The following is a 27,072-nucleotide window of genomic DNA, read 5'->3' on the forward strand; positions in this document are numbered from 1 at the left end:
GTGGGGATAAGGACACATATGTAATATCTTAATCAATAAAAAATATATTTTAAAAAAAATTAAAAATGAAATTGCCTTATGTCCCAGCAATTCCACTTCTGGGAATACATCTGAAGAAACCCAAACACAAATTCTAAAGATTATATGTATCCCTATTAAAAATGAAATTGCCTTATGTCCCAGCAATTCCACTTCTGGGAATACATCTGAAGAAACCCAAACACAAATTCTAAAGATTATATGTATCCCTATGTTCACTGCAGCATTATTTACAATAGCCAAAATTTGGAAGCAGCCCAAGTGCCCATCAGTAGATGGGTGGATAAAAAAAGCTGTGGTACATTTACACAATGGAATACTACTTGGCATTAAAAAGAAGGAAATCTTACCCTTTACAACAACATGGGTGGACCTGGAGAACATTATGCTAAGTGAAATAAGCCAGTCAGAGAAAGACAAGTACCATATGATTTCACTTATATGTGGAGTCTAAAGAACAAAATAAACTAAAAAAACAAAATAAAGAACAGACTGACATTTGTCAGAAGGGAGGGGGTTGTAGGACTGGATGAAAAGGTAAAGTGATTAAGCAAAAAATAAAAAACAACAACCCATAGACATAGAGAACAATATGGTGATAACCAGAGAGAAAGGGAGTGGGGGAAAATAGAATAGGGTAAAGATAGGATAAATGGTGATACAATATACAGATGATGATGTACTGTAGAATTGTATACCCAAAACCTATATAATTTTATTTGTCAATGTCATCCAATAAATTCAATGAAAAAGTAAAAAAAGAAAAAGCCAAAAATATTTTATTTTTAATTCTTTAAGTCATACATGACTGTACTTCAGATCAGGCTAAAATATCCTTTGAGATACTAACCGGCCACCCAAGCCCCCACCTGCATCAGAGGTAGCCAGAATTAACAGTTTACATGTAACACTTCAGAATGTTTATGTACCAATAGAAAGTATTTACTATTTTCTATTCTGTTTTTTACTAATTGTCATTATAATGTATGTCCAATTTTGCAACTTGCTTTTATTAATCTATAAGATATTCTACGGCACACAATCATTTATAGAGGCTATAAGATTAGCAGAAATAATGCTGGAAACAGCAGAACTAGGCCAGTGCATAGCCAGGAAACTTTGTGTATGTCACTAACCTCACTACCCTCATTTGTAAATAATCTTCCATCTCCCTCACTTACAGGTTTGGTGTAAAAACTAAAGGCAGTCTGCATGTGTGTGTGTGTGTGTGTGTGTGTGCTTTAAAAACTGTACAGCTTTATATATATCACTTCTCAAACATCTGAAAAATGAAATCAGGTAGTGTAATTATTCTAAAAGTATCCTATATAATAAAAGGCCAATATACAAATCGACTGAACGGTGGAACAACTGGTCACCATGACATGCACTGACCACAGGGGGCAGACAATGCAGAAGCTGCTTCTGGGTGGTCAGTGTGCTACCACAGGGGGAGAGCCACTCAGCCAGAAGCCAGGCTCACGGCTGGCGAGCACAGCAGCGGTGGCAGGAGCCTCTTCTGCCTCCATGGCAGCGCTAAGGATGTCTGACTGCCATCATCAGTTGGACATCCCCCAAGGGCTCCCAGACTGCGAGAGGGCGCAGGCTGGGCTGAGGGACCGCCCCCCCACAGTGCACAAACTTCGTGCACCAGGCCTCTAGTATACTATAATATACTATAGGTATTTAACTTAACATTTTAACCATGAAGTATCATAAGAATATTTCAATATTAAAATTTTTAGCTAGTGGTACAGTCATTCCTAGCTTTAAATGCTTCATTGGAAAACACTGACATATTATATCAAAAGTTTAATCATGAGAAAATATATAAACATAAATTGATTGTTTATAAATCTGATTCCATTTTTATATCAATGAGGTTCTGTACTTGATTCCCAGAGTAAATGAACAGCAACTCTGATGTATTAAAACAATTATAATTACTAAACTAGAAAAGAGGTTTCAAAACTACACTTAAAAATATTTTTAAATTTACCATATATCTAATACATGTGGTAATCAAAGGAATTATTTTAGTTAAAACAATCTAATAAATGATTTCAGTTGAAGTCACAATTCTTTTAAAATAAAATGTTCTTATAAGATACAAGCCTGAAAGGTTTGCATTTTAAGTAAAATAAGACATTAAGATTCTTAGGGAAAATGGTTAGAAAAGAAGCTCTAGAAAGCCCTTCATCTAGTTTTTTTCATGAATAGAATCATCAATAAAAAATGATACCACCTTCATCTTAAATAAAGGTGAAAGGTTTTCATTATTGGTTATTCACTTTTTGGAGGGGCTGGGTGTTGATAGCAGATTTGGAAGGAGTAAGTGATGTTTCTGAAACTTCCTTTATTTGAAATACATTACCTTTATTTGACATACATTACCTTCATTTGAAATACATTACCTTTCACTATTTCTTCAATCTCTAAGCTCAACTGGCCTACCCAATTTTCATTTCTCAACATGAAACCCAAAAAGAACCATGGGAAAGTGCTGGCATATATACACATATGTAAAAAACTATTACACAAAGCCATTACATTTTGGGGCGGGTGTCAATGTGATCATAGCAAGATAATTCAGAGATGAGTAAAGATCCTGAATGACACCTAAGACAGAGTGCTTCCCAAGTACATTCATGTCTGAGAAGGAAGGTGGGGTAGATGGAACATGTATCTAATGTCTACCTTTTAGATGCCAAAAGTGAAGGCAAACTGTAACAATCATTTGAGTTCAATTCAGTTGAACTCCAAATTAAAAAATGTGAGTGAACCTACAGGTTTAATAAATTAGTGGAATAAAGTAGATTATAAAACTTGAATTTTATAAATCAGAATGAGTCACGACAGTTTAGGATCTATTTTAATGCTCTAGTTTGTGCCAATTTTTCTAAATAGAGAAATTTTAACCACTGGCATTTCAAAAAAAATTAGTTTTCACTCATAGGAAAAAGTAAAAAATACACAATGATAGATGCTCCAACTAGGATTTCCTGTGCTTTTTCTACTAACCCATTTTACAGGTTGGGTTAGCGGGAAAAGCACAGGAAATCAAAAGGCTCCCAGCTCCCAGCTCTCACTTCAATATACTGAAACATTTTGGTCATAGTTTCTTCAAATATAAAATGAGGGGGTTGGACTGTATCTTCAATATTCTCTACAACCTATAATATTTCATGGGGGGGGGGAATTTATAACAATAGCAAACTTAGAAAACCTATGATTTGCATGCCTAAAATGGTAAGCTAGGAAATTTACAGTGGCCTGTAGACTACTTATTGCTGTCAACAATTTTTTTTTCAAAAACCATTTTTTTGGTCTGGTACAGAAATAATTACATGTTATCTGTAAACAATGTAGAAAATAGAGATAAATACAAATAAGAAAAGAATGACCTATAGTCACTATCCCAAAAAACATCTGAGCTGTTAACGTAATACATGTTTCTACATCTATTGTATAAATTACTATAATTTATTGAATCTACTAGTTTTCAAATTTTATATTTATGAGCAAAAACATTTTTTTCTCACAGGTAACCTTAATATGTACAAGAAATAAAAGTGAAACACTACTCTGGTTGAAGTGATGATGAAGCTCATGGTTTTCTGAGCTGGTATCAACACACTCTATGGAATCATATACTCTAAGAAGTACTGTTTTAAAACCATTCATTGACTTAAACAATTTTCTAATATTGAATATTTAAATTGCTTCCATTTCTTTTCATACTATACATAACATTCAGATCTTTGTGTACATTCTTGGTTATTTCCTTAGGATAAATTCCTGGAGGCAGGATTTCTGTGTCGTATGCTCTTAAGGCATTCGTTGTCATGCCAACTGAGTGTGATGACCACCTCCGCACAAATGGGGGCCACTGGCAGAAGGCACCCATTTTCTATTCTGCTTGTTAAATGGCAACAAACCCCATTTGTAGCATTTGAATCAGATTCTATTTCTTTCTGACATATTTACTCATCTTTCTTATGATGACAAATAGGTTGCCATTAAATGCCCTCTCTGAAGCACCAATAATTCCTTTCTGTTAAATGTCATTGGATACCTAATGGATTAGCCGTTTGCTGTCTTTGGACAATGATCTCTTCAAGCAGTCAGCACTTCAGGACACCACATGTCTTAGTTTCTTTAAGTCTTGCTTCGTATGCATATAAGTTTTTGTTAATCTCTGTTCAAAGTATCCTCTGATCCTGGATTCCCAAAAATGAACAATATAGAACAGATTTTCAAATAAGAAGAGACCCTGGAGATCATCTAATCTGTGTTCATCATTTTATAGATGATGATACTGAGGCCCTCAGTGGCTCCCTTAAAGCCCAAATTGTGACACAAAGACAAATTATACATTGCCTCTGTTCCCCAAGAAGTTAACAGTCTCGTGGAGGATACCAAATAAATGAACAAATACTATCCAGTGTGATAGACACTATGAGAGAATAAGGTGGTGCACATACATCAGAAAGGTCAGTTGGTGAGTTTTCTGAAGAAGGCAAAACTGACCTGTACTTTTAAGGAAGAGGATGGGTCAGTGAGATAAGGACATGGAAAGGCTGGAGGACATCCAGGAAAGGGTCAGCATAAAACTTTGGAAGAACCTGATAAAATTCAGTGCTATAAAGAAGAAACATTAAAAAGAGGCTGAGGAGGTCAAAGGGGGATGAAAATCCAATGCCCACATGTTACAGAAATGGATGAAACTTCATGGATAAGGACTGTGGAATATTAAGAATAAATGTCCTTTCTAAAGAAATATATTGACTGTTCAGTCAGTATAGCCAATTGCTACCATATCAGGGGATAATCTTATAATTTCAAGAGAAGCCAGAAATCTCTCAATTTTTAAATTAGTGTTGGTACCAAATTTTTAAGAAAACATGGACAAACCACAACAGACACATATGTGAGCTGAATTTTGCTTGCAGACTTACAGTTAATAGCCTCAAGGCTAGATAGTCAGGCAAAGATCAGTTCAGGAAGGCTCTGTCTACTAACCTAAAGAGTTTGCACGTGATCCTAAAAGCTGTAAGGACTCATTAAAAGACAGAAAGTGATTGACATCTTAGAAGGATCACTCTGGAAGTTATGTGAAGTCTGGAAAGAAGCTATGGAACAAGGGCTTAAACCAACGCAGTGACAGGGACCTGGAAAGAGGGAGACAAATTTGAAAGAGTCAAACCAGGAAGAGAGTTGAGTAAAGTACACAGTTGACACTTGAAAACAGGTTTTCAACATCCTTGCTCAATATTCTTGTAACTATACCATTACTGTAGGATGTCTTTTTAAGCGAAAGGTTCTTTAGTTTACAATTAAACTCCAGGGGAGATTCTTTGCAAGCATTAGGTTGGAACAGCAGAATTTTTTTTTCCTATAGATACTATTAGTATAGTGTAAACAAATACTACACTAAAATAAACTCCGGGAAAGAGGATAAAGAAACGAAGAAGAGATAGCCAGTGAGCACAGACTTTGACCACAAATAAAGCCCCTGCCTGCTACCATGCTTCATTTGGCTAGCATTCTATGCCAGTTTAAAGTAAACAGTGTATAAAGAAATCATCAAGTATTTAGTAAAGGATTAGGAATATCTTACTCTATTTCTATCTCAAAAGTTCTATGACTAAAAATGACTCAATTTATTAGATTCTGGATCATCTACATTGTGGTTAATCTCTGCATACCTAGTGGAGTAGACTACTGCTTTAATTTGGTTAGTACTTTTTTTGGCTCAAGGAATAACTGAGACAACAAATAAGCAAGTCAAATGGAAAGTGAAGTCATTTGGTGGAGTGAAGTGATGTCAAATCTGAGTGTTTTTTTTCTCTTTACCTTCTGGATAGGAGCTGGACTCCCTTTGTCTGATGACCAAAAGGATCTTATAAAAGGGCATTTGTTAAACATCTCTGTAAATAATAAAATCTACTCCCACTAGCTGCTTGAGGAAAGATGAAAATGCTAGATTTTTCTTTATTAAACAAAATATTAATTTGTCTGAAAAATTATTAAAGAACTGCTGTCCTAACATTTCTGTATTACATAAAATTACAACAGTAAGGGGAGAACATAACATTTCCAAATTGTAACAGTTGGAAGTATGTTATATATTTGTAAGTTTGTAATAATACAAATATAGCTAAACAATGGTTTATTCTGATCCTCTACTCTGCTTATAGTAGAGGTGTCAATATCTATTTCATGGTAGTGGTACTGAATTTCTAATCAATGTTGTCTTGTGGTTATTTTTTAAACAGCAGTATTATGGTACCAAGAATATGCTATAGGTGGACAAGTCTTTGTATTCTATTGGTTGGAATAGGTTATCAGTGGTCAGCAAACTGCGGCTCACGAGCCACATGCGGCTCTTTGGTCCCTTGAGTGTGGCTCTTCCACAAAATACCGACTTCTGCGCACGGGCCACGAAGTTTCAATCGCACTGTATGTGCGCGCCCGCACGTGATATTTTGTGGAAGAGCCAAACTCAAGGGGCCAAAGAGCTGCATGTGGCTCGCGAGCCGCAGTTTGCCGACCACTGGGTTAGGTTATCCCACAGTAGCAAACGCCCCAATATCTGTGACTTGAAATAACAAAGCTTTGATTTCTCATTTGTGCCATATGCCCATCAGGGGTGGCAGGGGCGGGGGGGGGGGGGGTCCACTCTGTGCTGTCCTCATTCCAGGACCTAGGATGACAGGGCAACTACAACATTGCCAGTGACTATAGCAGAAGGAAAGAGAGTTCTCTGGCTTGGAAATTAACCATGACACTTTTAATCAAAACTTGCTGGTAAGAACTAGTCTCATAGCCTCACTCAACTGTATCTGTGAAGTTCAATTTCACCGTGTTCCCGGAAGGCAGAGAGCTGGAAATACTTAGTAAGCAGAACTTATGACTATCACAGTCACCCAAATAATTGCTCTATTAGGGTTTCATGTATTTTTGTTTTCTCTACCTAGCTGGGAGGTGAAGTCAGAACCTATGCTTTAAAAGGTTCCCCCAAACTTGTTCTGATTCAGTAATTTAAATTGAGAACTACCCAATTTAAAGTGTGATTAAAATAAAGTAATTATGTTCTATTGGAACTGCCTCCCCCTAATACTCTATATCAGCTGTTCTCAACCTGTGGGTCGAGACCCCTTTAGCGGTCGAACGACCCTTTCACAAGGGTCGCCTAAGACCATCCTGCATATCAGATATTTACATTACGATTCATAACAGTAGCAACATTACAGTTATGAAGTAGCAACGAAAATAATTTTATGGTTGGGTCACAACATGAGGAACTGTATTTAAAGGGCCAGAAGGTTGAGAACCACTGCTCTATATATTTTAAAATCCAGTTCTGATATAAAGTTAAAGTCTCCAGGAAAAGATAATTAAATTGTTCAGTTGTACTGAGAGCCCAGAAAGCAACCACCTGGCTATTAAACTCAGATATAATCCATAAAATCGATCATAAAAAATGAACTGCATTCATTTTTCCGCAGATGTTATAATCTATTAAAGGACAAAGCCTGGAACTCTGACACTGCAATAATATCTCTCTTTTTACCTTTAACCTATTTGCTGTTTAAGGCTACACATTAGAAACCACTCAAGCACTGTTGCAGAGAAACACCCATTCATGCTGACTATTCTACTTTAAGATCATAACCATAAATCCCAAATGTTTAGGACTCTCAAATCTTTGTCTCCAGACCTCTCTTCTTCCAGAAACTCCAGACTCATATATCTTGATATCTCTGCTTTGATGTTTGCTAAGTATTGCAAACTTAACCTAACCCAAACAGAACTTTTTCATTTTCCTGCACTGCAAACGTGCTTCTTTCTCCATCCTTCCTGTGTCTGAAAACTGCAACACGCACCTAGTTTCTCAAGCCCAAAACAGAAATCCTCCTGACTCCACCCTTGCCCTTACTATCCTAAGTAAAACCCAACAGCAAGTCCTCCAACTTGACTGCTGGAACAGCCCAGGATCTAGGATGTTCTCACTATTTCCCCACACAGCCTACGCCACTATGGACTCTCACTGGGACTGCTGTAAAACCCCTCACCTGATGTCTCTGTTTTCATTAATCCCACCGCCATCCCATTTCCATAGTGAGAATAGCAATCATTTAAAACAAACATCAGACCATGGCATTTCCCTCCTTAAAATTCACCATTACACTTTGAGTGAAATTTAAAGAACATTGGCAGCAAAAGCCCTGCATGATCTGGCCCTTCTGGTTCACTGACCACATATTTACAGCATGCATTTCTCTCTTTCCCACTACAGGAGCCACCTCTCTATTCCTTCAACATGCCGGGTTCGGCTCACCTGAGCACCTTTGCATCACTTGTTTTCTCCTGGACTTTGTAGAGAGGTCTGCTTGTTAGCTGGGTTCCCTTTAAATACCAATTCCTTACAGAGATCTTCCATGACCACTCCATATAAAGAGGAACCACCACATCTCTTATAGGTAACCCTCTTTTAATTATCTGCATACTTCTTGATTATCTGATATGTGCTTGTTTCACACAACTAGAATGTAATGTCAACTGTTACGCTCACTGTCATACCGTCTGTGCCCAGAACTGTGCCTGGCTCACACTAGGTACTCAGCAAATATGTGTTGAAAATTATTTATGATTTGAGTATGCACAAGTTACATATTATCAGCAAGCAAGTACCAACATTACATAACATAACCCTTCAAAATTCATCTTTGGCCACTTTCTAAATATTCTGGAATTTTCTATGATAAAATTATTAGATTTCAAATTATTGAACAGAATAAAACATAAGTTACATGCTTCCATAGTATAACTTTGCCAAGACTAATTAACCTGACTTGGAAGACAATCTCCATTCAAAAATAGACAGTTGGGACAATGGAAGGGGAAAATAAATTGAATGAGAACAAGAGCAGCAGTACTAACTGATACTGAACATTTACCCTGTGCCTGGCACATTATCTTTGTCACCTCATTAATTTTAAGGAGGTAGGTATTACTATTCCCATTTTAGAAATTAGAATATTGAGCCTCCATGATTTAAATTTGCTGATTTGTTGTCATTATTTTAGAAGTCATCCTCTTCCTCTAATGTTATCTAGTCAGTGATGTTTGATAATATATCATTTATAACATGTTTAAATTATCTGTATGGTAATTTAAACCATCCTTAGTTAAGGAAAAAAAGTAATAATTTTTATTTTTGTTAATGAAAAAAAGGTAATAATTTTTAGTTATTTGTGCATACCTCTAGTATTCATTTTAGTTAGGCATTCCAAATGCACCTGGAACTATTGTATCACATGACCTCATTATTACACTGTTTAGAACAGATGAAATCTATTTAACTGTTTATATGCTTTATATGGTACCATCTATTACTTAGCCAAAACAAAAAAAAACAAAACAAACCTCTCAATAAATAGAAAATATTATTCTCCTGGTTTCCTTGAAATAGGAATATATAGGTTTGTTTGGTTTTATACCATTATCTCATAACTTCATTAGTTTGCCAAGTGCATTTGTGAATACAATTCCCATTTTATTCTCTGTAGCCTGGAAATTTTATAGTCATATATTTTTGCCCTAGGCAGAACACTTTGTAAAATCAGCACTATATCCATAACAAATTTTGACAGTGAAAAAGTTGATTTTCTCTGTAGCCCATAAATAGAATATCATATATCTGCAAGCAAGAGAAACCCCATAACTTCAGATATAAATAAAAATACATGTTCAAAGGGAATATTTCTTGCGGCTGGAGCTAACGAGAACCCTTACATGGAGGGAGGTTTTCAGAGGTTATAGTACCCCTTTCAGATTGATGACCTTTCTTAGAGTATGATTTGAAGATAGCTTACTGATTCAATTAAGTTCAAGAAAATTAAATAAATGAAAAGAAGCGAAATAATATAAAATTAATATTGTATATATCCATATACTCGAGTATATAAATATGCCAGCCTGGAAAAGAAAACTTTTCCACTCTTTTGTGAAATCAAAGCTCAAGACCACCAAGATTTATTTATCCAGCTTTTGTGGTAGGCTGATTTCAAAAGACAGATCACTTACTTTAATAAAGATCACATTTAATAAATACCTTTCAATAACTGATGAGGCTTCCCAGGTCTGTGGTAGTAAGAGGAGAGCAGCCTTAAGTGTTTCTCAGTCCATCACTTCCTTCCCTTTCCAATCACATACACTTATAATCACTATCCTTCTTCAGAGAACTCTTCCTGGAGTCCTATAGTATCCTATTCACTGACAGTCTGCAAACATTCTCTCCATCAAATATATGGTTTTCAGGGAAATTTCCCTAAAGCACTGTTCATCATGCCATTCTTTGGCTCAAAACCTTGAACAGTTAGTTCCTTGTTGAATTCATGAAAGAAGTCCAAATAAATCAGCTTGGCATTTAAGTCCTTTGTGATCTGATCCCATCCACTTTGCCAGCTGTATTCACATCTCTGTGCATCGCATGACATGGTCACTGGTCCCCTATCTTCTTCCATGCATTTACTTATGCACTCTGGTACTCTGAAAGAAAATGCCTTTTTTTTTTTTCCTTAAGCTAGGGGATACCTCAAGTTCTGTAACAAAGAGACCCAAAAAGCACCATGGTTCAAGTAAGCTAGACATAGTCTAGAGCAGTGGTCGGCAAACTGCGGCTCGCGAGCCACATGCGGCTCTTTGGCCCCTTGAGGGTGGCTCTTCCACAAAATACCACGTGCGGGCGTGCACATACAGTGCGATTGAAACTTCGTGGCGATTGAAACGTACCTCAATCAGATTGAGGACGTTTTTAGCAAAGGCAAGCTTAGGAATACCCTAATTAAATTAATAACAATGTATCTACCTATATAGTTTAAGTTTAAAAAATTTGGCTCTCAAAAGAAATTTCAATCGTTGTACTGTTGATATTTGGCTCTGTTGACTAATGAGTTTGCCGACCACTGGTCTAGAGGTAGCAGGGTAGTCTATGGTGGATATGCTGCCCTGTCCCATGAGATTGCCCAGGGACCGTGACTCTTCCTCTCTTGTTGCTCTGCCATCTCCTAGGATGTTTGCCTTAAATGCTAGATAGAAGACAGGCTGAGAAAGGAGAGAGTCATGGGAATGTATGCCCAATCATTTTTGCGGACAAGACCCCAAAATTTTATGTATCATCTCCATTCACACGCCTTGGCAAGGACTTTGTCACATGGCCAAATCTTCCTTCCTGTGTGTGTGGGAAAGGTAGCCTCTAGATTGGCAGCCACTTGCCCTATTAAAACTTGGAGATGCATGAGGTGGTAGGAAGGGGGTTCTATTACTAAAAAGAAGTCAGGAGATTGGGTTGAATGATTAGTCGCTGCATTATCTTTCTTTAATTTATGTATCTAGAAACTTTAATTTTTCTACAAAGACAAACCCAATGTCTTGGTCTAGCCAGTTTTCTCTGATCTTACCACATGTCTGTATTCCATAGTCCTCCAAATGGAATACTGATTCTTACTCCTCTAAAATTTCATACTTCTTATATCTATTATGGAATTTCAGCTTATATATAGTAAATATAGTTAGTAAGAAAATATAATGTGGTCAAAAAGAAAAAGATAAATGTGTGCTATTGATTAATCTTCCTTCATTGTTTTATTTCATATACAAAGTTGTTGAAGACACAGCCTGTGACAACTTCTTTATTCTGTTTTTCTAGAAGTGGCATATGCGGGACAAAGCACTCAATAATGCTGGTAATGATAACATTGCTTCATTCAATACACTAATAATTTATCTTTATTTACTACAAAAATATCATTTTAAAAAGTAGCACCCATAAATTTGATCTACAAAAATTATAGTTTTAGGAACTGTTTAGAAATAAAATTATTGTAAAAGATTTTCAATTAAACACTGTATGTGTCCTAAAAATTTACTGAAAATACTTTTGAATAATGATGTTCAAACAAAACATGTCTGTGTTTTTTATCCTTTAGTAATGATTTACCAAAATAAAAAAGAAATCCTTGAATAAAACTTATGAGTAATTATATATTTTTAATTTCTTTATTTAGATTTTTTGTTCATTTTTGTTTTTTATTCTCATATTTGATTTCTTTACTCCATTTGACAACATCTCAGTTACTTGTGAGGTTTATGGAATTAGTTGCTGCATTATCTTTCTTTAATTTATGTATCTAGAAACTTTAATTTTTCTACAAAGACAAACCCAATGCCTTGGTCTAGCCAGTTTTCTCTGATCTTACCAAATGTCTGTATTCCACAGTCCTCCAAATGGAATATTGATTCTCACTCCTTCTTATTTTGACATAACTAGTTTATACCTTAATACAAGCTTAGAACATGAAACAGCCTTCACTTCTATTGTGATAAACTATTTTATTTCATTTCATGATGTTTTAATGCAAACCAAATACCTATTTAACATTTAGTTACATAACATAGTAGATGAATTAAGTTCTACAATTTCACTGATAAAATGTAAATTTTGAATATAGCATACCAAATAATAAAAAATAAATATACCCATTTTTCTTTTGATATTAAACTATAAATTATGAACAGGGAGTCATTTCCTTTGATTAATAACCCCTCTGACCAGGTAAAATGAGTATTTACACATTATTCTACATTTGATAATAGTTACTAAACAATAACTATTATCAAACCAAATTTATAGAAATTTTTATGTAAGGAAGTCTTTTAAATTATAGGGGCATAATATATATGAAATATATGACAAATTTCCTTTATCTAAAATGCAGAAAAACTGTAACAGATTTCTATTAAAATTTTATCAAAAAGAAGTTCAAGTCTGTCAGTAATTTGAAATCTAAATGCATGTAATAGCCTGAGGAAATTATAAGGCTTGTTCCAGGGTGAGTAAACATGGAACACTAGAGGCCCAATGCACGAAGATTCATGCAACAATGGGCCTTCCTTCCCCTGGCTGCTGGCACCACCTTCGCTCCGGCTGGAGCCGCCTTACCACCTTCCCACACTGCCCAGAGGCCCGGAGTGGCTTGGGCGGTGCGGAACCCTGTGTCATCACCATGGTGATGACGCAAGCGTCCCACCCTGCCCCCGACCGCTCGGCAACTGCGTATGCAAATTAAGCTGCCATCTTTGTTGGGTTAATTTGCATACTCTGTCCTGATTGGCTGGTGGGAGTTGAGAAGGTATGGTCAATTTGCATCTTTCTCTTTTATTAGTGTAGATGAATGTATTTTCATTTATAGTATAGTATATTAAAATTATGTTAAAATAGAACTTAAAATTCACGTACTTACAAGACCAAGCCTCTGATACATTTGATAATCATGTGTAAAAAAGCCATAAAGACAAAGTTAATATTGATTATACTTTTAGACAATATTAACATTTGTCCTTTCTGTATAGTTAAAAAAATTCACTCAGGCAAACTTTATCTGAAAGTGTAATACTGATTTTATTGGCAAAAATATAATGTATATGATCAATCTTAATTATTTGAGTCACAAACACAATTAATAAATCATCTTTGAAGTGCACTGACCATAATCAGTATATTCTGGAACAAGTCCAAGGGGCCATTAATCAAACACGCAGAAAGGAAAGTGAGAGCCATAGCCTGAACAGTTAGGTAAACACAGAGTGAAGCTAATAAAAACCCAGCTCGTTTTAAAACCACTACGGTGTTTACTTTTGCAACTAAGATAAACATTATGATAAAATTAAAGTTGTGTAAAAAATGAGGTTTGCTCATGATGACCAAAGTAAACATATAGCAATTGCACATACATTTTATGTTCCTAATTTGACACTAAAGAAGTTTAAAGTTCAGTTACCAAAAATCTTTAAGAATTAGTTATTTGAATTGGATAAATTATATTCTCCATGTAGATTAAGCACACACACATTTCAAATATGATGAGGTTTAAACTAGAAAGAAAGCAATAAATTGTTAGAAATTTTTAAGAATTAGGGATAACTATGAAAAGAGTTCTTTTTGAAAGAATAGAATGGCCAACCACCATATTCTAAATTGGCAGATGCAAATGATTAAATTGTAAAAAATAAGTAAGTTGAGTGAGTTGGAAATAAAATTTTCAATGATTAATAATATAAAATATGATAAACTATAAACACATACATATCAAATTAATCAATTGCTTTTAAAACCTGGTTTTCCAAGTGTGTTATTTTCCTCCAAAGTTATCTTATTGATTACTAAATAGAAGGAAAGAAGATTTGCTGAGCTAGCACATAGAAGGGTAAGGGCTATCCTCATTTCCATAAGAATTATGAGGAAAGAAAACACTCCAGGGTTAAAAATTCCATAAACACAATTTCCTTCCCAGGAATAGGTTTCCAAGATTTAGCTGAAACCCCGGGGAAAACAGTGCTTTAAAAATAACAGTACATCATTTTCCTAGAGTGTCCTACTGCGCTAGTGCTCTCATTCACATGATCTCATCTAACCCTCAGATTTATGTTGAAAGGTAGGCAGGAGGTATTATTAACCCAATCCCTGCACTAACAGAGCTGTACAGTTCTATCTCTATTGTGCTACTATGTAGAAATTAAACAGCAGTCAAACCTCACTGAAACTCATCATCATCCAACTATTAATAAATACTAGTATGCATATAAATAGAGCCCTACTTCATAGAATTGTGGTGAGAAATGAATTAATGAAATTTAAGTACTTAACACACCTAGCACACAGTTATAAAATAAATAGCTATTATTGTTATTTTTGAGGCAGCATAATAAAGTAGTTAAAACGTAGGGTCTTTGGAACAAAATGTAGTAGATTCAAAATCAAAGATGTGGCATTTGTTTTTGGGCAAGTTATCTAATCTTCCTAGGTGAGAGCTCCTTGATATGTGAAATAGGTATTGTTAAATGAGATAATGCATATAAAAGGCTTTAGTACAGTATCTAGGACATAAGTATTCAATGAATGTTAAGTATTATTATTATTGATAGATTGATCTAATATCTTATGTAAATATAAAATGTCATTAACAAAAATTAAAGGGCAAATGACCAACTAGGAAAAACATAGATTAATATTTTTGGAAATAAGCAGCTCTTATAAAACTAGAGGCCTGGTGCACAGATTTGTGCACATTGAAAGAAAATTAATTAGAAGAAATATTTTAGAGGCTGGGGAGGGACCGTGGAGATTGGCCAGCAGGGGAGGGACCGTGGGAGGGCTCCAGGGCATGTCCGACCTATCTCGCCCAGTCCTGATTAGCTGGACCCCAGCAGCAAGCTAATCTACCAGTCAGAGTGTCTGCTCCCTGGTGGTCAGTGCACGTCATAGTGACTGGTCTAACGGTCAGACGGACACTTAGCATAGATCTATAAAGAAAATCAGGTAGGTTATGGATAGATAATAAACAAAAGATGAAGCTCCAATAATCAATATATACAGAAAAAAAACGACTTATGGAATGGTTAAATACAAAAATTAAACAATAAGATATTATTCATTGATTACATGATTTAAATGATCTAAATGAATTGTTAAACAATAGAACAAAAGGCAAATACTGCCTGTGGGAGTATAAATTGTTATAGTTTCAGGAGAAGTTCTGGCAAAACAACAAAGGACTAGTAAGTACATATGCCCTCTTACCTAGTAATGAACTTCGGGGAATTCATTTTAAGGAAATAACAGTTATATGTGCAAATTTATGTACAGGTATATACAACATTCTTTGTAATACTACAAATATGAATAAGGCCAAAATTTAAAGTATAGGAATTGGTTAAAGAAAGTATGATACACTTATATAATTGAATATATAAGATGTTAAAGCAAAATATCTATTAAAGTCAAAATTTTATAATATATATTTAAATTTTAAAATAGAAGCCTACATCATAAGTGGTTTGTGCCTTGATTTGCAAATAAAGTGTAGAAGAAGAGATTTGCCAATATACAGAGTGCCCTGGTGTTAATGGTGGTTGGCCCCAGGTGGGTGGGGTTATGAGTTTCCCTTTTGCTCATCATTTTGTTTCTGTGTGCTTTCATATTTTTTGAAGCATGTGCCACTTTTATGATTAGGAAACAAAGAAAATAAGCCTAATTTTATTGAAAACTAAATGGATTCCTTCAGAAGGTAAGTGGATAAATTGTGGCTCACCCAGACAATGGAGGGGAGGAAATACTGTGCTAAAATATGCTGTATCTTTTCCTGCTCCTTGTTGCCATGTGGACTATAAAACTGTGTAAACTTGTCTAATTAAACCATAAACTTAATCTAAGAAGTGTGTGTGTATGTGTGCTCTTTTACCACCTACCACTCACCTAAAATGTAGCTATACAATTACTGAATGGCACCATTTAAAGATTCAGAACACACAGTTAAAACTTCTTCACTATAATTCAAAGAGCAACATTTGTGAAAAGTTTCAATTTCATAATATTTTAAGGTTGTGTATTAGACTCTGTTTCAGAAGACACTCATCACATAGAAGACTAAATATACATGTGGGCCTCGCATAGATATGTGAACCTATATATTTTTACTTGTTAGCCTGAAGAAACAGACGATATAAAATTATATTATATACATGCCAATTTTTTTTCTTGAGATATATTTAATGCCTAACACTCTATAATTATGGTAGAGAGGTTCTTATATTTTTAAAATCATTGATGTTTAAGAATTCTGAGAGTTCATATCCCAAACTCGAACCCTGCAGAATGTTACCCCAGGAATGTTACTAAGCCTCTTTTGAAAGGAGATAGGGAGAGTGCATGAAGGTGCTATGCTGAAGAACATTTAAAAAGTGATTAAACAAAGCCAAATAAATTCTTTACTATAGAGTTTCTCAGAGCCTTCAATTTGTAAATCTCCAAGTTTGAGGGGTTGGAGCACATGGAAGTGTGGGAGCTGTTAAGTATAGGGTCCCTGTTAAGATCTCTTTTATCTAGTTCTACAGAAATTAGTCTTTGAATAGTATCATAAAAAATAAATTCTGGACTCATTACCATCTAACCTAAATAAACATCTTGACTTTCTTCCCTCCACTTATCCAAATCTCAGAGCTGGAGGCATTTTGTTCCTACCTATATATTGAGCTCATTCTCCAGACTAATGCTTTTCCTAGTTAAGGATCATTTAAGGAGGAACATCGGCAATAAGAACTTTATAGTGCAGTTCTGGTAACTAATCCTATATGTTATATCCCTGTTTGACTCCCTGTCTTAGTTTACAATATAATCCTTATTTGGTTGCGACTTGGGTTTGGCTTTATTTGTGGCCACCCCTCCTGGGGACTGAGGCCCTGATTCTGAGACAAAGTTTTCATTTATAGACCCTTGTTCAGATGCTAATTTCAATATCTCTTAAAACTAGTTTCCTTTCAAGAAAGAGAACCTATAGAACCGAGAAACAAAACAGCTAGTCAGAAGAAGGTAAAGCAGAATTTCCAAGCAGGTTGATATGGGCTGAAACAGTTGAAGATGTAACAAGCAATAAAGTTTTAATTAAATCATTTTAGCTGAGCATTTTGTCAGGCGGTCAATTTTATTAACTGGTTGCTAATTTCAATGAGACTGGGACATTGACTTAATTTAACTAAATAAGTAAATAATGAATGGACTAATTAATCAATTTGTAAAGTGATCCAACTAGTCTAACTGGCTACAACTGAACTCATGTCCTATCAACAGAATGCTATTAATAGGCTTTTAATGTGTGCACTCTTTTTAGGATGTTGGAAGAATTAAGAGCTCTTAAATTTGAAAAATATTTAAATGTAAAATTCTTCCTTGATTATTATGTTGTATGATAAAGCATGACCTCATTAAAAATTTAAGCTGGTGCCTAATAGAGCCGGAATGTAGTGCTATTTCATTTAGACACATATTGTGCCCTTGTATATTAATAGAGAGTAATTTCACAATGTTCTTGCTTATACTCAGGATTTTATTATATAAATATGAAAGTAATATCACTATTTCTGTAGTCTTTGTCAGCTGGTTTATTTTGTTTAACAAATGGAATTAAAAAGTCATACTGAACAATTGTGCAAAACACAATTTCAAGTGATGTAAGATAGAAAATAGCAAGGAATGCACAGCATATGGTTATGTTGGATAATAACTCTTAGTGTTGATGCTAGCTGACAGAACAGGATGCATATTGTCCAAGCACAATCATATTGTGTGAATTAGTCACCCTAAATTTTTTAATGAGTATTTATCAATGTATGCCAGATTTAAGGATTTCAGAATCTTACTACAAGTGGGAAATCAACAAAGTTCTAAAAATATTCCTGAAAAATGCATTTACATTTACCAGTAAAAAGGTAAAATGGGAGTACAATTCTGCACCTCAGTACTGCTAACACAGGCCAATTTTAGCTATTATCCCTGTGAGCACTCAACCTAAGTTTCAGTATGTTTTCAATTTTCTAGTTTCCTGTGTTTCAAAAGGATGGAAGTTTTTATTATTGGGAATCCAAAACTGTACAACATGAACCAGTTTGAAAGCAGAGTTAAAAAAGAGAAAAAGAAACTAAGTACATTAGTTTCAGATAATTTTAAATTGTAATATCAAAGAAGATGACCAAAGTATTAGAGTTTTCTAGTCAATCTGATATTTTTAAAACTCTTAAGAAGATTTAAATAACTACATCAAAAGGTAGAAAAAACAGGAGAAAAGATCTTTGTGATGTGAAAAACAGAAATGCTATCATGTTGTGGACGTAAAGGAGCCACATGCTAACATGCCTAGCTCAGGGAAGGCCTGCATGTCGGCCTTGCAAACTCAGAGATCTAAGGTAACCGCAAAGAATGGTCTGAAATTAAAACTTTAAACTACAAGCAGTTTATGGTTGGTAATCATGTCCTAGGCCGGTATCTTCCCTGACAAAGGTCAATCTTTATCTGTCTATTGTCTTTTGTATCAAGGATAACATTCCTTTGGAATGTCAGGGTAATTCCCCCTTTTCTAGACCCCACCAGTGCACCAGGGCTGAAACCATAAATCCTCTCATTGTTTTATCATGTTAATTGTTGACTGTTAACTATCCTGTACCCACCTATGTAAAAGATGTATGTATCTATCATTTTACTTTTCATCCAATCCCAGAAGTTTCCCCACTTTGCTTTCTCCAACCTCCCTAATTTATCACCAGTGAATTATATGTAACCCACTTGCATCCTCAATGTAACCCACTTGCATCCTCTCTTTTGATTGTAATGTATAAAATAAGGTGCAAAGCTGCCATTCTCCAGAGCATTATCTCAATCCATTGAGATTTTGCTTCCCAGCAATTGTCAACAGTTTGGCTCAAATAAACTCACAAAAATTCTTCACAGGTTTGTTTCTTTCATTAACACTACATACAAAGAAAGGCTGAATTTTTAACCAAGGCCACACTACCACCTTGTTCTGGCCTCTGAGCAGCCCTCATCCTCATTTCACTTCCTTCCTCCCTGCTCCCGTCACTCCCATCACTCACATATTTCACCTGAGGGCACACTCACAGGCCTTTCCTCTACTTAAACACTCTGCTCTCTAAACTAGACTAAACTCCTCTTTATCCTTCAGATTAGAGAGCAACTGAGGATTCCTCAAGCCATATCCCCTTCCCTATGTTTTCTCTAAATTCAAAAATCCTTCAAAACGTTTCAAATATATATCTTTGTAATGATATAACTAATGCTTGCCTTCACTCAGACAGACTAAGCTTTATGAGATCTGGGACTGTGATAGTTTACTCATCAATGCTCCCCAAGTGCTCAGCATGCAAGCATTCTGTAATGAACGATAAATGAATGAATGAATAAATGAATGAGGGAAAGCCATAGTCAGATTTTTTTTTTGTTCTCAACAAACCGCAGTATCTACTGTGCATATCCTTAGTCACTGTAAAATCATGTGGGGAGTTTTAGGATGCATGCAACCTCTATTGAGAGGAAGAGGATACAAAGGAAATAACATTGTGAGAGTCTGACAAAAATGTTTCACATCCAGTATATGCCTACAATTAAAAACAAGTAATGAAGTCAGGCTTTCCAGGTAAATTAAATGGGATATAATGGTGAATAAGCCATGGTAATATGAACTATAAACACAAAACTTTCTGTGCAATCTTCATGAATTTTGATTGCTAATAACTAACAAACATGTGGTTTTTTGCTAATTTCTGTTTATGTTTTGAAAGTGGTAAATTGATCAAAGTATAATAGAGTTAGGGGCCAGTATCTTTTCACCCCTAAGTAGCAACCTACCCACATCAAGAGGCTACAGCTAAAGCACAATAATCTAACTGATAGACATATTGTTGATGAGAAATTATCAGAGTGAAAAGGTGTTTAGGAAGGTAGAAATAGGTAGTATTTAAATTTAACAACATAAGATAAAGGTTCATCATCAGTGCTTGAGCCTGAAGGTACACAATGATATAACTAGCAGGCAATTAAAAAAGCTAATATGGTTTATATCAACCTTGTAAGTAAAGTACACAAAGTAAGTATTGACATGATCATCTAAACATGGAAAAGAAACACACTGCCTTTAGCAAAAAGCCTAAATGAAACATTTAGTCTTTCATTCTCCCATCATTGTACCATGCATATAAAAAACCTGTTTAAGCAATATATGTATTCAGAAAATGTAGTAACCTCAAAACCTTATATTTAGTTCACACATTGAACAGAAAGACTTAAGATACAGCTCTCCAACATAAAAACAATATACTTCATTCTTTCTCAAGATCCTGTAATCTTTATCAGACAAAACAATTAGACTAAAAGTTCCATGAGGACAGGATTATGTCTATTTCCTACTCTCCTGAACCATCAGCATCCAATATTATACCTGGCACATAACTGATATTCATTACTTATTTGTTTACCACTTGACTGAATGAAGTACAGTCTGAATATTTCAAAGTATAATTTTTTTCCCTATATTAACCTATAGGACTAGTTTGCTTACTCTAATGTTTTCAAATTGGAACTATTTTTGATTCATTACTTAAGAGATAATACAATACTATGAACTCTATGGAGCTAATTAATAAATTTACATAATAAACAACCAGTAAGAGTAGTGAACACTGGGTTTTTACATATATTGTCTGAAGACATAAGTGACCCACCATAGTATGCAAATGGCATTTTCAAGTACTAGTATATCAGGCCAATTGTAGAGAGAATAAGTCCCCAATGATAAACAAACAAAATAATTCCACTATTAACTGTAAAATTCTTATTTCTATGCAAGAAACTCTTTTTGGTCAGGCTGTCAGTTTCCTAAGGCATGGACTTCATGTGCTTATATGGCATCCTCATGGTCTATACAGAATTCTAAAACTTTTTACTCTCAGGACTCCGTTACACTTTTAAAACATTTTGAGGACTCCAAGAATTTTTGTTTATATAAACTATCCAAAATTAACACTGAGAAAAATTTGAAATCTTTATTAATTCATTTAAAAATAAAAATAAATCCAGAATATGATAACACAATATAGTCTTTATTAAAAAATCATTGTATTTCCCAAAGGAAAAAAATCCTGTGTAGTCAATGTTTTAACACTTTTACAAATCTGTTTGATGGGTGGCTTGATTAAAAACTATGGAATTCTCACTGGCTTCTGCATTCAATCACAGGGACATGTTATTTCAGTTGAAATACATGAAGAAAATCTGGCCTCACACAGGTATAGAACTGAAGAAGAGACACCGTGTGGATCACCACAAACACCTTGGGAATGCTCCAGGTCCTCATCATTCCACACTTTGAAAACCACTGGTGTGTAATATCATGTCATATAACTATTGTTCAATAACCATTTGCCAAATTAATGAAAAGTTTAAAGAAAAAGAATTAAATTTTTAGGCATACATAAAATATGCATCTTTGTTTTTTGTTTTGTTTATAAAATATATTTTCACTGATTTTAGAGAGGAAGGGAGAGGGGAGAGAGAGAGAAAAACCTCAATGATGAGAGACAATCACCGATCAGCTGCCTCCTGCACACCCCACACTGGGGACCAAGCCCGCCACCTGGGCCTGGGCCCTAACCAGGAATCAAACTGCGACCTCCTAGACTGCACCTTTGTTTTTTTATTCAACTGATAAAATTTCTTATAAATGCTGACTGTTTTGCTGCAATAAAATATTTATTAATTCAACTTCTCAATTCATTACAACTAAATTAGGATGCAGATTAAAGAGAGGGTAGTCAAAACTAAAGAATGAACTATAAAAATAAAAAATGTGTCTAAATTTAAAAGAAATAAATAGATGACTAGAAAGACATTTTACATAAAAAAAAATTGTAAGCATAACCAAATCAAGTGGTTACTTTGAATGCTGTGTGGGTCTCTTTAAAGCAGTAAATTAGATTGAAATACTTTATTAAATGCAAACTGGATTCTATTATTTTTAGTATCTTATATGCCATTTCTAATTAATCTATAAAAACCCCAAAAAAACTTTTTGCTAATATTTTTGACACTCCTGACTTAAATATTAATAGGGATTAACTGAATACCAGGGAAAATATATGGACTTAATTAAACATTTTACAATTTCCAAAACCATAATTTTTGTTCATTAAAAATAGCCTTAAATTCAGAAATTAAAATACAATTTTAGACTAGATATTAGATTTTTCAATGTCATCTCACTATTTTGCAAAGAATAATATGACTTACTTTTCCTTTTCTTCAGGCTGATGTTCCTGAGAAGCCATTTTAGGTTCTGTCCCGAGATTTTTTCCCATCCGCTGCCTCCTCTTTCTACTTGGTGCAATATCAGTGACATCAGGACTTGAAAGAATGGAATCGTCTCTTCTTAAAGTAGCTAAAATAAAATGACATAAAAAATGTGATCCAACAAAATTCTGCATATGATCTGTAAGTAAAGAATCAACTTGCTGCTTTAGCACAGATATAAAGTGACACAAAGTATAGCAAAACTATTTTTTAACAAACTATACAGATTTGAAGTGAACCAGTTACACAGTGTGTTATACTTTAATACTAATATAAAATATAAGGTATATTGTATACATGGCATAATTGGGGCAAAATGGTCTTTGCCTATCTTGGGCAACAATCTTTCCAAATGCATTATAGGCAGTTTGGTCTCTCTGTGCTGGGACTAGATAGAAGCACCCCAAAGGCACCTCTAAAAGGTATCTGGATGGAAAAATAATGCCACAGGAATAATATAAATCAAATTGACACTAAATAGCACTCACCAGCAGGAATGGGAAATTCTAATAGTGATCCAGGGATACTTACACAGATTTTTCCACTAACTGTGAGCAGTGAACACAAGAGAAATGTAAAAAAAAAAATAAATAAAAAAAATACTAATAGATGTCTCTAATGTAGCCAAACCATTAAATTGCCTCTAAAAGTGTTTGATACACATGAAACAGAAGCAACAATAGAAACATGCTGGATTCATATTCCTTTATTCTCTTATAAACAACTTAGTTATAAAGAACCTTAGGGGAGTTTAGAATTCTTTCATCTAATACACAGTATATTCTGTTCTAATACATATTTCTATTAAAAAAGAGCTCCTTGCTATTGGTAAATAATATCAATATAATTTGAACTTTGGATGTCCTGCCAGTTCATATGCTTTTTTTCTAGCATGTTAATTGTTTATAGTGATCAGGGACAAGCTTTCATCCCAATTAGAGAAAGACTTAGCAATGTATAGAGGTTTAAGAAACTGAAGAAAAGTGGCTAAAAATCTTGTGCAAGTCCATTGCTTTAGCATAAATAGGGGCAGGCCTAGTGAAGCTAAGAATCCTACACTTTTCATAAGTTGAGCTCTATGCTAAAGCTGCAATTACAGCTGAACAAGCTGTGAAGACTTTTCTCCCTGTATCTTGAGTCAGATACTTAATTTTGATGAAACTACTGGAATCAAATGCATCAATAACTCTCATCTCCATTTAAGAGAAAGTGTGATGGAAGGGGTTAGCTGACTGTGATGCTGGGTGCAAATGTTGCTAAATAATTAATGGAGTTAATATTTTTATTAGGATTGTAACTAGAGAACTAACAACAACCTAAAACAATAGATTTTGTGTGGCCTGCCAAAATCTTAAAATTTCCCCCATGAGTTATATTACTTATGGTATATAGTACTGCAGAAGGAGTGGATTTTAAGGCACAAGTTTATCACATTCCCGAAGAAAACACTGTATTCTGAGTTCTTGCTGTGCAGTCACGCTTCTCTGAGTGACCTGAGATAACTTGGACACAGCTGACCAATCTCTTGAAACTCTTCTTTTTAAAATTTTTTTTCTTAAAATAGATACCATTTTTGAAAACATATGCTGGTTACTTTGCTGTAGGTTTTATATCTGTTATCTTATTAATATTTAACTTTGTGAAGTACTTACTACCTTCACTTATTAGGAAACCAAGTTAGTTAAGTAACTTGCCCAAATCATACAGCCTTTGTTTTTATAATTTATCATATGACAACTTAAAATTTTTTCTCCCTAGTGGGTAAATTAGTCTTTGATCAAATATTAATTGAATGCCCATCAAAGCATATTTTAGTTTCCAAAGCTGTTTATCAGGACACATAAGTTCCACTATATTTCTTGCACATTACTTTTATTATCCCTGAAAAATATTTTTGGAGTAAAGAAGGATAAATTTAAGAAGGGTATTCCTCTGAACACATTAAAACAATGATTTCCTTACTTTTATTAAGCTAGGATGTGACTAAGGAAGAAAACTGCAGTTTACTTATTTCTTACCCAGTCCGCTCTCACCTAGGATTGTTTACTCAGTCACATAAGCAATCAACAGAGTACAGGCTTGTCTATGAACAAAACCAGCAACACTGTCTGAGTTAGAGGAAGTTTCAATTATAGATAGACTTGAAAAGTGGAGCAAGACTGCATTTGATGGCATGTTGGACATCAAGGAGGAAAGACTATTCAGTTTAAATTAAAATGTATGGTAAATTAAAAAAAAAAATAAAGTCACCCAAAACTTCTGCCACTCATTTCAAAAACTCTAAACAATGGCTTACACATTGGCATCCAAAAGGATGTGTTATACGTGATATGGTTATATTATTTGTTGTAACATCTACAATTTACTTTAAAATACAATATTTAGATGGGCTTCATTTACTTAGGCTTCAGGGCATAAAAGGTAAAATTACTATATTTTCTTAGGGAATCTCTCAGGACTGAAGAAGTTAGAGAAGGTACCAAGCCAGAAGCACTGAAAGTAGTATTTTCTCAAAAAAGGGTTATTCCAAAGTTGATAGCTGTGAACTTTGTGAAAGGAAAGGTCCTGAATATAATATTTATCTTTGGAACTATAGAACTTGCTCTTTCCTTTACACCATGTATGTTATTAAGAAAGATAAATATCACATGATCTCACTCATTTGTGGAATATAATGAACAACATAAACTGATGAACAAAAACAGATCCAGAGACAGAGAAGCATCAATCAGACCGTCAAACCTCAGAGGGAAGGTAGGGGAGGGTGGGGGTAAGGGGGAGAGATCAACCAAAGGACTTGTATGCATCTGTTATCTTATTAATATTTAACTTTGTGAAGTACTTACTACCTTCACTTATTAGGAAACCAAGTTAGTTAAGTAACTTGCCCAAATCATACAGCCTTTGTTTTTATAATTTATCATATGACAACTTAAAATTTTTTCTCCCTAGTGGGTAAATTAGTCTTTGATCAAATATTAATTGAATGCCCATCAAAGCATATTTTAGTTTCCAAAGCTGTTTATCAGGACACATAAGTTCCACTATATTTCTTGCACATTACTTTTATTATCCCTGAAAAATATTTTTGGAGTAAAGAAGGATAAATTTAAGAAGGGTATTCCTCTGAACACATTAAAACAATGATTTCCTTACTTTTATTAAGCTAGGATGTGACTAAGGAAGAAAACTGCAGTTTACTTATTTCTTACCCAGTCCGCTCTCACCTAGGATTGTTTACTCAGTCACATAAGCAATCAACAGAGTACAGGCTTGTCTATGAACAAAACCAGCAACACTGTCTGAGTTAGAGGAAGTTTCAATTATAGATAGACTTGAAAAGTGGAGCAAGACTGCATTTGATGGCATGTTGGACATCAAGGAGGAAAGACTATTCAGTTTAAATTAAAATGTATGGTAAATTAAAAAAAAAAATAAAGTCACCCAAAACTTCTGCCACTCATTTCAAAAACTCTAAACAATGGCTTACACATTGGCATCCAAAAGGATGTGTTATACGTGATATGGTTATATTATTTGTTGTAACATCTACAATTTACTTTAAAAAATAATATTTACATGCGTATGTTAGGCAAAGTGAGCTATAACCCAGGTGTGGCTAGCATCTGATACTCAAAAATACACAGACCAGAAGCAGTTGTTGGTATTTGGATAACAATTCCCATCTCTTAAAGAGGCTACTAGAGGCTCTGTGTGCTCTGCATCTCAATCAACACCTGATGATTTACTAATCAGTATACTGAGTGACAGAAATGTGTGAGCCGCCTGGTGAACACAGGGCAGGAAAACAAGCATGATGAATATTGCTTATGAGTGAAATTAAAGGCATTCTAGATACACAGATTGGCTAAAATATTTCAGAGATCATCTCCACCATTTCATGAGCAGGGTCTAAGCACCCTGTGAGGTCTGTTTACTCTCAGAGGTGATGCCCTGTGCTAAATCTTAAAGTGGTTTGGTGTCTAGTTATGAACTCTGGACAATTGCCGTTGCCTGAAGCCAGGGAAAACTGCCTGATAATTCATTATCCTGCCTTCAGAATAAACATTTTATAGGAGGGAGTGACTGGGACACTTAAAATTTCTTTAAGCTTTAGGGCAGGGTGGTGAATTATTTTGTGCTTACTTGCTAGTAAGTATTTAGTTGGTAATTGTCTTTATGATGGGAGAACAACCTGATAATTCATTATCCCACCCTTCACATTTCTTGGTGCCCACCATTATTTGCCACAAAGAATCACAAGTTGTGTGTAACCA

General features: G+C 34.7%; 1 protein-coding gene across 4 annotated transcripts in view; it reads right to left on the bottom strand.

Moving 5' to 3' along the window:
• XRCC4 (X-ray repair complementing defective repair in Chinese hamster cells 4) overlaps positions 1 to 27,072 on the bottom strand; it is a 185,546-nt gene that overhangs the window by 40,272 nt on the left and 118,202 nt on the right. For all 4 annotated transcript variants that reach the window (XM_014531210.1, XM_005883615.2, XM_005883616.2 and 1 more), the window contains one exon: positions 22,736 to 22,883. In XM_014531210.1, the coding sequence (XP_014386696.1) occupies positions 22,736 to 22,883 (148 nt within the window). The remainder of the gene's footprint in view (positions 1 to 22,735; positions 22,884 to 27,072) is intronic.

The sequence above is a fragment of the Myotis brandtii genome, unplaced genomic scaffold, assembly GCF_000412655.1.
Source record: "Myotis brandtii unplaced genomic scaffold, ASM41265v1 scaffold794, whole genome shotgun sequence".
NCBI classification, from domain to species: Eukaryota; Metazoa; Chordata; class Mammalia; order Chiroptera; family Vespertilionidae; genus Myotis; species Myotis brandtii.